The sequence below is a fragment of the Oncorhynchus gorbuscha genome, linkage group LG17 (assembly GCF_021184085.1).
Source record: "Oncorhynchus gorbuscha isolate QuinsamMale2020 ecotype Even-year linkage group LG17, OgorEven_v1.0, whole genome shotgun sequence".
NCBI classification, from domain to species: Eukaryota; Metazoa; Chordata; class Actinopteri; order Salmoniformes; family Salmonidae; genus Oncorhynchus; species Oncorhynchus gorbuscha.
In genome coordinates this window covers 3,586,820-3,599,601 of record NC_060189.1, presented here as the reverse complement: position 1 = coordinate 3,599,601, position 12,782 = coordinate 3,586,820, and the positions used below count along the sequence as shown (strand labels likewise).

At 42.9% G+C, this 12,782-nt stretch overlaps 2 protein-coding genes across 3 annotated transcripts in view; both read left to right on the top strand.

Moving 5' to 3' along the window:
- cdkl1 (cyclin-dependent kinase-like 1 (CDC2-related kinase)) overlaps positions 1–11,550 on the top strand; it is a 25,402-nt gene extending 13,852 nt beyond the window's left edge. The window contains exons 4-11 of one of the 2 annotated variants that reach the window (XM_046308040.1): positions 2,691–2,763; positions 4,516–4,606; positions 5,186–5,386; positions 9,270–9,352; positions 9,717–9,773; positions 9,969–10,121; positions 10,210–10,291; positions 10,407–11,550. In XM_046308040.1, the coding sequence (XP_046163996.1) occupies positions 2,691–2,763; positions 4,516–4,606; positions 5,186–5,386; positions 9,270–9,352; positions 9,717–9,773; positions 9,969–10,121; positions 10,210–10,291; positions 10,407–10,501 (835 nt within the window). In that variant the 3' untranslated portion in view covers positions 10,502–11,550. The remainder of the gene's footprint in view (positions 1–2,690; positions 2,764–4,515; positions 4,607–5,185; positions 5,387–9,269; positions 9,353–9,716; positions 9,774–9,968; positions 10,122–10,209; positions 10,292–10,406) is intronic. The other variant, XM_046308041.1, reaches the window with a different exon arrangement.
- LOC124001333 (deubiquitinase DESI2-like) overlaps positions 1–12,782 on the top strand; it is a 1,147,470-nt gene that overhangs the window by 846,643 nt on the left and 288,045 nt on the right. The gene's annotated exons all lie outside the window — the stretch shown is intronic.

Sequence of the window (12,782 nt, the reverse complement as noted above, 5' to 3'; positions counted from 1 at the left end):
GGACAGAGACAGAGGACACTGGTTCATCCACCACAGGGTTGGACAGAGACAGAGGACACTGGTTCATCCACCACAGGGTTGGACAGAGACAGAGGACACTGGTTCATCCACCACAGGGTTGGACAGAGACAGAGGACACTGGTTCATCCACCACAGGGTTGGACAGAGACAGAGGACACTGGTTCATCCACACAGGGTTGGACAGAGACAGAGGACACTGGTTCATCCACACAGGGTTGTACAGAGACAGAGGACACTGGTTCACCCACACAGGGTTGGACAGAGACAGAGGACACGGGTTCATCCACCACAGGGTTGGACAGAGACAGAGGACACTGGTTCATCCACATAGGGTTGGACAGAGACAGAGGACACTGGTTCATCCACACAGGGTTGTACAGAGACAGAGGACACTGGTTCATCCACACAGGGTTGGACAGAGACAGAGGACACTGGTTCATCCACCACAGGGTTGGACAGAGACAGAGGACACTGGTTCATCCACCACAGGGTTGGACAGAGACAGAGGACACTGGTTCATCCACCACAGGGTTGGACAGAGACAGAGGACACTGGTTCATCCACCACAGGGTTGGACAGAGACAGAGGACACTGGTTCATCCACCACAGGGTTGGACAGAGACAGAGGACACTGGTTTATCCACCACAGGGTTGGACAGAGACAGAGGACACTGGTTCATCCACACAGGGTTGGACAGAGACAGAGGACACTGGTTCATCCACACAGGGTTGGACAGAGACAGAGGACACTGGTTCATCCACCACAGGGTTGGACAGAGACAGAGGACACTGAATCAAACAGCCTACCAGATGATAACAAAGTGCTCATTGAAACAATTCATCATTTCAGTTTTGTCATATACAGCAACAGAGTCCTTCAAAACACATGACGGTAATTCATTAACATTACTGTTACCAGACAGACTTAATAGCCTTCCAAAACGTTCTAGGGTCATTCAGGTTATCAGTCATTCAGTGGTAACAGACATAAAATAGTCAGACTTGGTCTTCCTGAGAAGAAAAGAACACTTGTTTTCTCACTGCCTATAAATAAGCCAATCAGCATCAGAACATGATTTCCTTGCTTTAAGCCCAGGCTAGATTGCTGTCGTGAATAATACAAGACAGCTCAGAAGAAAACCATGGATTAACCCGCCCTTTAACCCCGAACCTGTGGAATGGGGCGTGTTTGTTTACTATTTGGAGGAAAAAACCATCATGAAATAATTTCCAGGCGGTTTCCACATCAGGGATAAACTCAATCTGCTCCAGTCAAAATAAAACAAATCATGAAAGAAAGCCTGCTCATTAAAACACTTTAATTTTCTCTTAGGAATAAAACGTGGGTTTGTCTTAGGAACCTTAGTATTTCTAACAGTAACAACAGCACAATGGTCACTTAAATCATTACAAAAAATACCAACCGCAGAATATTTATGAAGTCTATAACAGCCAATCACAGTTATAGAGAGCAGATGGGGGTCTGTTACAGCCAATCACAGTTATAGAGAGCAGATGGGGGTCTGTTACAGCCAATCACAGTTATAGAGAGCCGATGGGGGTCTGTTACAGCCAATCACAGTTATAGAGAGCCGATGGGGGTCTGTTACAGCCAATCACAGTTATAGAGAGCAGAGGGGGGTCTGTAACAGCCAATCACAGTTATAGAGAGCAGATGGGGGTCTGTTACAGCCAATCACAGTTATAGAGAGCAGAGGGGGATCTGTAACAGCCAATCACAGTTAGTGAGAGCAGAGGGGGGTCTGTAACAACCAATCACAGTTATAGAGAGCAGAGGGGGATCTGTAATACCCAATCACAGTTATAGAGAGCAGAGGGGGGTCTGTAACAGCCAATCACAGTTATAGAGAGCAGAGGTGGGTCTGTGCCAGCCAATCACAGTTATAGAGAGCAGAGGGGGATCTGTAACGGCCAATCACAGTTATAGAGAGCAGAGGGGGATCTGTAACAGCCAATCACAGTTAGTGAGAGCAGAGGGGGGTCTGTAACAGCCAATCACAGTTAGTGAGAGCAGAGGGGGGTCTGTAACAGCCAATCACAGTTAGTGAGAGGCCATTTGAAACCTCAATATTCAAAGCAAGAAATTCCAACTGTTTACAAATAGTTTCAGACTTTGCCACACTTACAGGGAATCTAGTTTTTACATATGTTGTACTTGAACCAGTTGAACATCGTTACAACACCGTATACAGATATAATATGACATTTTTCCTTTGGAACTTTTGTGAGTGTAATGTTTACCTTTTATTTATTTTTGGTTTATTTTACTTTTATTTGTCTATTTCACTTGCTTTGGCAATGTTAAGATATGTTTCCCGATGCCAATAAAAACCCTTTGAATTGAATAATATAATTATAATCAGCCACTACAAACGTCAGCTGACTGTAGTCACTGCTAGCTAACAATCAGTGGAAGTCACAGGGGCAACAGAGCAAACCTTTTATTTATTAAATGTTTTATTTTTTAAATTACAGGTTGTCTTACTGCAGTCAGAGATTAGCGCCAGCAATCTGTACCTGTCTTTGTGTTTATTAGTCATAGAATTACATACATACAGTCCGTCCTGAAAATTATAATTGAATTAAATGAAATCTATAACTGTAAAAATATATCTGTGTTATTTGGTTGTCTCTTCCTTAACTCCCAGTGTTCCAGAACATCTGGTAAAAAGCATCACCTGGCAGACGCTCCAGGCTGTCAACTTCTGTCATAAACAGAACGTAAGTGGTTTTCCTCTCCTTTTTCGCCGTCGCTCCTCTACCCAAACCGCTGTTTCACTCGCATTCCAGTCTCCTGGCTGCCTAGACGCTCCTCTTTCACTGAGACACAACAAACCGCCACGGGGCCCCTTTTTTAACAGTCAAGCTGCACAGCCAAAGTCCGGATATGGAGTGTATTCATTATTGCACACCGTTGCAAAATGTTTTAGAACAGAAAAAAAATAAAAAACAAGTGTTTTTCATTGGACAAATTCGGGTAGTTCCCTACCACTTTTGGCCAGTTTGTTTCTGTTTGGTTCCTAGTGAATACACCTGCCTGATCTGCTGCATGTCTTCTCTAGCCTGGCAAAGTACTGTCTTCTCTAGCCTGGCAAAGTACTGTCTTCTCTAGCCTGGCCATGTCCCATCTTCTCTAGCCTGGCAAAGTACTGTCTTCTCTAGCCTGGCAAAGTACTGTCTTCTCTAGCCTGGCAAAGTACTGTCTTCTCTAGCCTGGCAAAGTACTGTCTTCTCTAGCCTGGCAATGTACTGTCTTCTCTAGCCTGGCAATGTACTGTCTTCTCTAGCCTGGCAAAGTACTGTCTTCTCTAGCCTGGCAAAGTACTGTCTTCTCTAGCCTGGCCATGTCCCATCTTCTCTAGCCTGGCAAAGTACTGTCTTCTCTAGCCTGGCAAAGTACTGTCTTCTCTAGCCTGGCAAAGTACTGTCTTCTCTAGCCTGGCAAAGTACTGTCTTCTCTAGCCTGGCAAAGTACTGTCTTCTCTAGCCTGGCCATGTCCCATCTTCTCTAGCCTGGCAAAGTACTGTCTTCTCTAGTCTGGCCATGTCCCATCTTCTCTAGCCTGGCAAAGTACTGTCTTCTCTAGCCTGGCAATGTCCCATCTTCTCTAGCCTGGCAAAGTACTGTCTTCTCTAGCCTGGCAAAGTACCGCCTTCTCTAGCCTGTCAATGTCCCATCTTCTCTAGCCTGGCAATGTCCCATCTTCTCTAGCCTGGCAAAGTACTGTCTTCTCTAGCCTGGCAATGTCCCATCTTCTCTAGCCTGGCAAAGTACTGTCTTCTCTAGCCTGGCAATGTACCGTCTTCTCTAGCCTGGCAATGTCCCATCTTCTCTAGCCTGGCAAAGTACTGTCTTCTCTAGCCTGGCAATGTACCGTCTTCTCTAGCCTGGCAAAGTACCGTCTTCTCTAGCCTGGCAATGTACCATCTTCTCTAGCCTGGCAAAGTACCGTCTTCTCTAGCCTGGCAACGTACCATCTTCTCTAGCCTGGCAAAGTACCGCCTTCTCTAGCCTGGCAAAGTACTGTCTTCTCTAGCCTGGCCATGTCCCATCTTCTCTAGCCTGGCAAAGTACCGTCTTCTCTAGCCTGGCAACGTACCATCTTCTCTAGCCTGGCAAAGTACCGCCTTCTCTAGCCTGGCAAAGTACTGTCTTCTCTAGCCTGGCCATGTCCCATCTTCTCTAGCCTGGCAAAGTACCATCTTCTCTAGCCTGGCAAAGTACCGTCTTCTTGTCACATCGTAACAGTGTAACATAGCCTGGTCCCAGGTCTGTTTGTGTTGTCTTGTTAATGATTTGCTTGACAATGACCATAGGAGTTGGCAAGACGGGACACAACAGCCTGGAAACCTCTTCTCGCATATAGATCAACAACCGTACAAGACCACCACATCATGAGCTGTAGTTGAATGAAAAATCTGCCCTGGCTGGCACTGTTAAACGACTAACGTTTTGGCTGTTGTCTCCTGCAGTGCATCCACAGAGACGTGAAGCCAGAGAATATCCTCATCACTAAACAGCAGGTCATTAAGCTCTGTGACTTCGGATTCGCCAGGATCCTCAGTAAGTCATTTTTGTTTTGTTTTATGACATGTCCCAAATGGCATCCTAATCACTATGAAGTGCTAAACATGTTTACTATGATTCATAGGGTTCTGGTCAAATGTAGTGCACTATGTAGGGAATATAGTATTATTTGGTACACCGTCATTATGAGACTCCTTCCCTGTATGTTGTAGTGCTACTGTACTGTTACTGTTGGTCTACTGCCACCTGGTGGACTCCTGTTGTAATACCACTGTCTAAACTTTCTGCCATCACGTCACCATTGAAATCAACACTCATTCCATTTCTTACCAATTCTTTCCTCCTAAACAGAGTCTTGTATCTAACAGACTCGTGTGTGTTTTTCTGGGGGAATAACACAAGACAGTAAAAATATGAATTTTTGATTCACTTTGAACGATGAAGTGATATTTATTCTGTTCTGTTCTATCCTATACCATTATATTCAAACTATCTGTCTATGTTGTGTAAAGCCTGCTTATAATGCATTATAGGCATATTATATGAAATGCATTATACCATGCAGGCTTTAAGTCTTGTTCCTAAACAGAGATGTGTATCGATCTGTCCCTGCAGCCGGTCCATGTGACTACTACACAGACTATGTGGCAACGCGATGGTACCGGGCCCCTGAGCTGCTCGTGGGTGATACGAGGTATGGAGCCCCTGTTGATGTCTGGGCGCTGGGCTGTGTCTTCTCTGAGCTGCTCTCTGGCATCCCCCTCTGGCCCGGCAAGTCAGACATGGATCAGCTCTACCTCATCAGGAAGACACTGGGTGAGTGGGATTAATATAGCTAGGGTGTCCAAAATAGCACCCTATTCCCTTCATAGTGCACTACTGTTGGCACCCTATTCCCTTCATAGTGCACTACTGTTGGCACCCTATTCCCTTCATAGTGCACTACTGTTGGCACCCTATTCCCTTCATAGTGCACTACTGTTGGCACCCTATTCCCTTCATAGTGCACTTTCCAGAGCCTGGAAATAGGGTGCTGTTTAAGACACAATCAATGTTTCAGCTAGTGACGCGTTATAACAGTTAGTGACGCGTTATAACATTTAGTGACGTGTTATAACAGTTAGTGACGTGTTATAACAGATAGTGGCATGTTATAACAGTTAGTGACGCGTTATAACAGTTAGTGACGCGTTATAACAGTTAGTGACGTGTTATAACAGATAGTGGCGTGTTATAAGAGCTAGTGAAGCGTTATAATAGTTAGTGACGAGTTATAATTTAGTGACGCGTTATAACAGCTAGTGACGCGTTATAACAGTTAGTGACGCGTTATAACAGTTAGTGACGCGTTATAACAGTTAGTGACGCGTTATAACAGCTAGTGACGCGTTATAACAGTTAGTGACACGTTATAACAGTTAGTGACGCGTTATAACAGTTAGTGACGCGTTATAACAGTTAGTGACGCGTTATAACAGTTAGTGACGCGTTATAACAGTTAGTGACGCGTTATAACAGTTAGTGACGCGTTATAACAGTTAGTGACGCGTTATAACAGTTAGTGACGTGTTATAACAGATAGTGGCGTGTTATAAGAGCTAGTGAAGCGTTATAATAGTTAGTGACGAGTTATAATTTAGTGACGCGTTATAACAGCTAGTGACGCGTTATAACAGTTAGTGACGCGTTATAACAGTTAGTGACACGTTATAACAGTTAGTGACGCGTTATAACAGTTAGTGACGCGTTATAACAGTTAGTGACGTGTTATAACAGATAGTGGCGTGTTATAAGAGCTAGTGAAGCGTTATAATAGTTAGTGACGAGTTATAATTTAGTAACGCGTTATAACAGCTAGTGACGCGTTATAACAGTTAGTGACGCGTTATAACAGTTAGTGACGCGTTATAACAGTTAGTGACGCGTTATAACAGTTAGTGACGCGTTATAACAGTTAGTGACGTTATAACAGTTAGTGACGCGTTATAACAGTTAGTGACGCGCTTGATATAACAGTTAGTGACGCGTTATAACAGTTAGTGACGCGTTATAACAGTTAGTGACGCGTTATAACAGTTAGTGACACGCGTTATAACAGTTAGTGACGCGTTATAACAGTTAGTGACGCGTTATAACAGTTAGTGACGCGTTATAACAGTTAGTGACGCGTTATAACAGTTAGTGACGTGTTATAACAGATAGTGGCGTGTTATAACAGCTAGTGACGCGTTATAACAGTTAGTGACGAGTTATAATTTAGTGATGCGTTATAACAGCTAGTGACGCGTTATAACAGCTAGTGACGAGTTATAACAGCTAGTGACGTGTTATAGCAGCTAGTGACGCGTTATAACAGCTAGTGACGTGTTATAACAGCTAGTGACGTGTTATAACAGCTAGTGACGCGTTATAACAGTTAGTGACGTGTTATAACAGTTAGTGATGTTATAACAGTTAGTGACGCGTTATAACAGTTAGTGACGTGTTATAACAGCCAGTGACGTGTTATAACAGTTAGTGACGCGTTATAACAGTAGGTGATGAGTTATAACAGTTAGTGATGAGTTATAACAGTTAGTGACTCGTTATAACAGCTAGTGACGCGTTATAACAGTTAGTGACGTGTTATAACAGTTAGTGACGTGTTATAACAGTTAGTGATGTTATAACAGTTAGTGGCGTGTTATAACAGCTAGTGACGCGTTATAACAGCTAGTGACACGTTATAACAGCTAGTGATGTGTTATAACAGTTATTGAAGCGTTAAAACAGTTAGTGACGCGTGGTCCTTCTGTAGCTCAGTTGGTAGAGCATGGCGCTTGTAACGCCAGGGTAGTGGGTTCGATCCCCGGGACCACCCATACGTAGAATGTATGCACACATGACTGTAAGTCGCTTTGGATAAAAGCATCTGCTAAATGGCATATATTATTATATTATATATATATTATAACAGCTAGTGACGCGTTATAACAGTTAGTGACGAGTTAAGTTAGGTTAGTGATGTTATAACAGTTAGTGACGCGTTATAACAGTTAGTGACGCGTTATAACAGTTAGTGACGAGTTATAACAGCTAGTGATGCGTTATAACAGTTAGTGACGCGTTATAACAGTTAGTGACGTTATAACAGTTAGTGACGCGTTATAACAGTTAGTGACGCGTTATAACAGTTAGTGACGCGTTATAACAGTTAGTGACGCGTTATAACAGTTAGTGACGCGTTATAACAGTTAGTGACGAGTTATAAGTTAGTGACGTTATAACAGTTAGTGACGCGTTATAACAGCTAGTGATGTGTTATAACAGTTAGTGACGCGTTATAACAGTTAGTGACGCGTTATAACAGTTAGTGACGCGTTATAACAGTTAGTGACGCGTTATAACAGTTAGTGACGATAAGTTAGTGAAGTTAGTGACGTTATAACAGTTGACGCGTTAGTGTGACGTGTTATAACAGCTAGTATAACAGCTAGTGATGTGTTATAACAGTTAGTGACGTTATAACAGTTAGTGATGTTATAACAGTTAGTGACGCGTTATAACAGTTAGTGATGCGTTATAACAGCTAGTGACGCGTTATAACAGTTAGTGACGCGTTATAACAGTTAGTGACGCGTTATAACAGTTAGTGACGTTATAACAGTTAGTGACGCGTTATAACAGTTAGTGACGCGTTATAACAGTTAGTGACGCGTTATAACAGTTAGTGACGCGTTATAACAGTTAGTGACGTTATAACAGTTAGTGACGATTATAACAGTTAGTGACGCGTTATAACAGTTAGTGACGCGTTATAACAGTTAGTGACGCGTTATAACAGTTAGTGATGTTATAACAGTTAGTGACGCGTTATAACAGTTAGTGATGTTATAACAGTTAGTGACGCATTATAACAGCTAGTGACGCGTTATAACAGTTAGTGACGCGTTATAACAGTTAGTGACGCGTTATAACAGCTAGTGACGCGTTATAACAGCTAGTGACGCGTTATAACAGCTAGTGACGTGTTATAGCAGCTAGTGACGCGTTATAACAGTTAGTGACGCGTTATAACAGTTAGTGACGCGTTATAACAGTTAGTGACGTGTTATAACAGTTAGTGACGCGTTATAACAGTTAGTGACGCGTTATAACAGTTAGTGACGCGTTATAACAGTTAGTGACGCGTTATAACATATTTCTATTGAAGTATGTCCGGAAAGGACAAGTGTACATTTTTACATACCAGTAGATAATACCAGTATATAATACTTGTATATAATATCAGTATATAATACCAGTATATAATATCAATATATAATACCAGTTGTTTCACCAGTTAGTTCAGGAAAAGGACAGTACCCTTTATTATCAGTAAACATGAGCTCCTCTTCCTGAGCACCTCCCATATGACCATGAGCACCTCCCATATGACCAACAAGCCCCTCCCATATGATCAACAAGCACCTCCCATATGACCAACGAGCACCTCCCATATGACCAACAAGCACCTCCCACCTCTCACCTCTGTCTGTCTGTCTGTCTGTCTGTCTGTCTGTCTGTCTGTCTGTCTGTGTGTCTGTCTGTCTGTGTGTGTCTGTCTGTGTGTCTGTCTGTGTGTGTCTGTCTGTCTGTGTGTCTGTGTGTCTGTCTGTCTGTCTGTCTGTGTGTCTGTCTGTGTGTGTGTCTGTCTGTGTGTCTGTCTGTGTGTCTGCAGGAGACCTGATCCCCCGCCACCAGCAGGTATTCAATAAGAACCAGTTCTTCAGTGGAGTCTGCATCCCAGAGCCTCAGGAAATGGTGAGAACAAACATATAATGATGATTCATCTACCAAAACGTTAAACAAATCAGTTTAAAACATCTTGAGGAGCGTATTGTATTTCAGGGTTCCCTACTGGCGGCCCGTTTGAGCTTCCCGTGGTCAATTTGCAGTCTACAAATGATTTGTAATTATGTTCCTGCCCTCTAACTATCCTCTCGGCTGAATCTAGTTGATGATCCCTGCCGTATATATCTATCAAATCAACGTTTATTTGTTATATACAACGGAGTATAAACTGTGCAATGAAATTGCTTATTCTCTGCCTCAAAACACTGCGTAAAATTATCAAAAGGGTAAAAAAAAAATTATACACAATAAGGCATCATTTATCATCCAATAGGAAACTCTGGAACTGAAATACCCCAACCTGTCATATCAAGCACTGAGTCTGATGAAGGTATGCCTGTCTATCTTATCTATCTTATCTATCTATCCAGCCATTCACCTGCTGCCGATTTGTGTGGTAAAAATAACTGGTTCTCTTATGAAATGAACGATCTCTCATTTAATGGTCTCTGATGTTTTATTAGCAAATATTAATTCCCTCATCCCTTCCCTAAATGACCTTTGCCCCCCCCCCCCCTGACCCCAGGGCTGCCTGCGTATGGACCCGTCGGAGCGGCTGGCCTGTGAGCAGCTTCTGGAGCACCCGTACTTCGACAGCCAACGGGAGAAGAGCGAGAGCACCGAGCGCTCCACCAAGAAGAGGTCACGCCTCCTGCCCCGCAAACACCTCCCACCTGGGGTCAGTATGTTTCTTCACGTTAAAACAGCCGGTCCCGATTCACTCCCTACCCTCTTTCCCTTGGCTCTAACCCTTCAATGTCTGTTAGATCTGTAAGGTGGAACTTGGAAGCTCCATGCAAATTGGGACCAGCTGTCAGAGATGGCAAAATGCTGTACAAACAATTGAAGGTGTCTACACGATGCAGTACATCTTCTGTCATTTTATAAAATTCTTGCCCATGAAGATGATATATTGTCGCTCTTCCAACTGCATTAACACACTCGTTTCCTTTCCTCTCTCTAGTATTTGCCTCAGCTCACCAGCAGCAGTATCTTCCCAGCTCTGGACAACAAGAAGTACTATACCAACCTGAGGAAATTCAACTACCACTTCCCTAACATCTAAATCCACCATTTTGGATCGGAAATTCAACTACCACTACCCTAGCATCTAAATCCACCATTTTGGATCTGAATGTTCCAGTCGCACATTCATCAACATTTACCGTGTTCACGGTGCTAGTTAGAACTAGGAAACTGACATTTCCAACTTGCTGTAGTTTTAGACGTGTCGCGTACCATGAATCAACAAGTGGGACATTTCTGAATTTCCTAGTTCCCGCCTAGCATGTGAACACGGCAATATTCTGGTCAGCTCAGGAACCAGGAAGTGAATCACAACGTGGAAGAACCAGGGAGAAGTCCTTGTGTCTTGTGATGTCATTCTATGCACTATGTCAACTTTTTTTTTTCTACTGAAAGACAATTTTATTATGTGGTGTTGCTTCCATTGAAGGCGTATTATCTGTTTAATGACAAGGAGCAGCCTAGTGCTCAGCTGGTAGATCGAGGTCGCCTTTCAGGCAGACTACGTTGCATGTTGTCACGGCGTCGACTGTGGCGGTCGGGCACCAGATTGCCTGAACATATGTGGTTGATCTGATCCCGGAAGATACCTATCCAGACATTGTGAGATCTGGCGTGCGTCTGCAACGTAGTCAACCTGGGAACACAGACAGATACTTGTGTAGAGCAGAGGGAGGCACCATAGCCTACTGCCTTGACTGGTTTTGCCAAATGTTATTTGTTTGTAATAAAAAAATGAGCGAGACAGTTGACATTTTTTGGTAGTGAATTGATTTGCATTTTGTTAAAAATATTGATTGATTTTCTCAGAAGTAGGTTTGAGTCATTTGTAAAGAGGAGAAATGTAACGGAAGGTGAAAGGTCAGCTCGGCTTTATTTTATTGGACAGCAAATAGTTTATAAGCAATTGTCTGAAATGATCAGATCAGCCTCAACGTACCTGTGGATGAAATACAGTAAGGGTTCTAATTCAGTCTAGATCTCTGAAGCGATGTGCACTGAACAAAAATATACATATGAAGTGTTGGTCCCATGTTTCATGAGCTGAAATAAAAGATCCCAGAAATGTTCCATATGCACAAAAAGATTATTTTTCTCATTTTGTGGACACATTTGTTTAAATCCCTGTTAGTGAGCATTTCTCCTTTGCCAAGATAACCCAGCATGATCATTACACAGGTGCACCTTGTGCTGGGGAGAACAAAAGACCACTCTAAAGGTTTGTCACAACACAATGTCACAGATGTCTACATTTTGAGGGAGTGTGCAATGGGCACGCTGACTGCAGGAATGTCCAACAGAGCTGTTGCCAGAGAATTGAATGTTCATTTCTACCAGACTCCAACGTCGTTTTAGAGAATTTGGAAGTACGGCCAACCACAGACCACGCGAGTGACAACGTTGTGAACAGAGTTCCCCAAGGTAGTGGTGAGGTTATGGTATGGGCAGGCATAAGCTACGAACATAATTGCAATGTGAATACACAGAGAGATAACTTGTCAAGAGTCTTGAGGCCCATTGTTGTGCCATTCATCCGCTCCCATCACCTCATGTTGACGCACGGCTATATGTCACAAGGATCTGTACACAATTCCTGGAGGCTGAAATTGTCTCAGTTCTTCCATGGCCTGCATACTCACCAGACATGTCACCCACTGAGCATGTTTGGGATGCTCTGGATCGACGTGTACGACAGCGTGTTCCAGTTCCCGCCCAATATCCAGCATCTTCACACAGCCATTGAAGAGGAGTGGGACAACATTCCACAGGCCACCAATCAACAGCCTGATCACCTCTATGTGAAGGAGATGTGTTGTGCTGCATGAGGTAAATGGTGGTCGCACCTGATACTGACCCAATTCCCAACCTTTTATTTTTTTAAAGGTTTCGGTGACCACCATTCATATTTAATCCATAGATTAGAGCCTAATTAATTAATTTAAATTGACTGATTTCCTCATATGAACTGTTAATAAAATAGTTGCGTTCAGTATAAATGTAATTTCTGATGGAGCCGACAGCTCTTACTGAGGATGCAGTCACCGCAAACATTACCTTCTGAATTTAAATCCCACTGTAACGCTGAAATTCCACCTTACAGATTAACTAGAGCCTGAAAACATTTATATTTAAAACATAGTAATGATTCAAATCAAATACACTGCTGTCAGAAGACCAGAAGAGATAAGGACTTCTAGGTGTCTAACTCTTGAACATGTTACAAAATGCCAAATTAAATAAATAATTTATAAAACTAAATGAATCAATTCAATGAAATCCTCAGCCTTGTTACAGTCTATGTACTTTTTTTAAT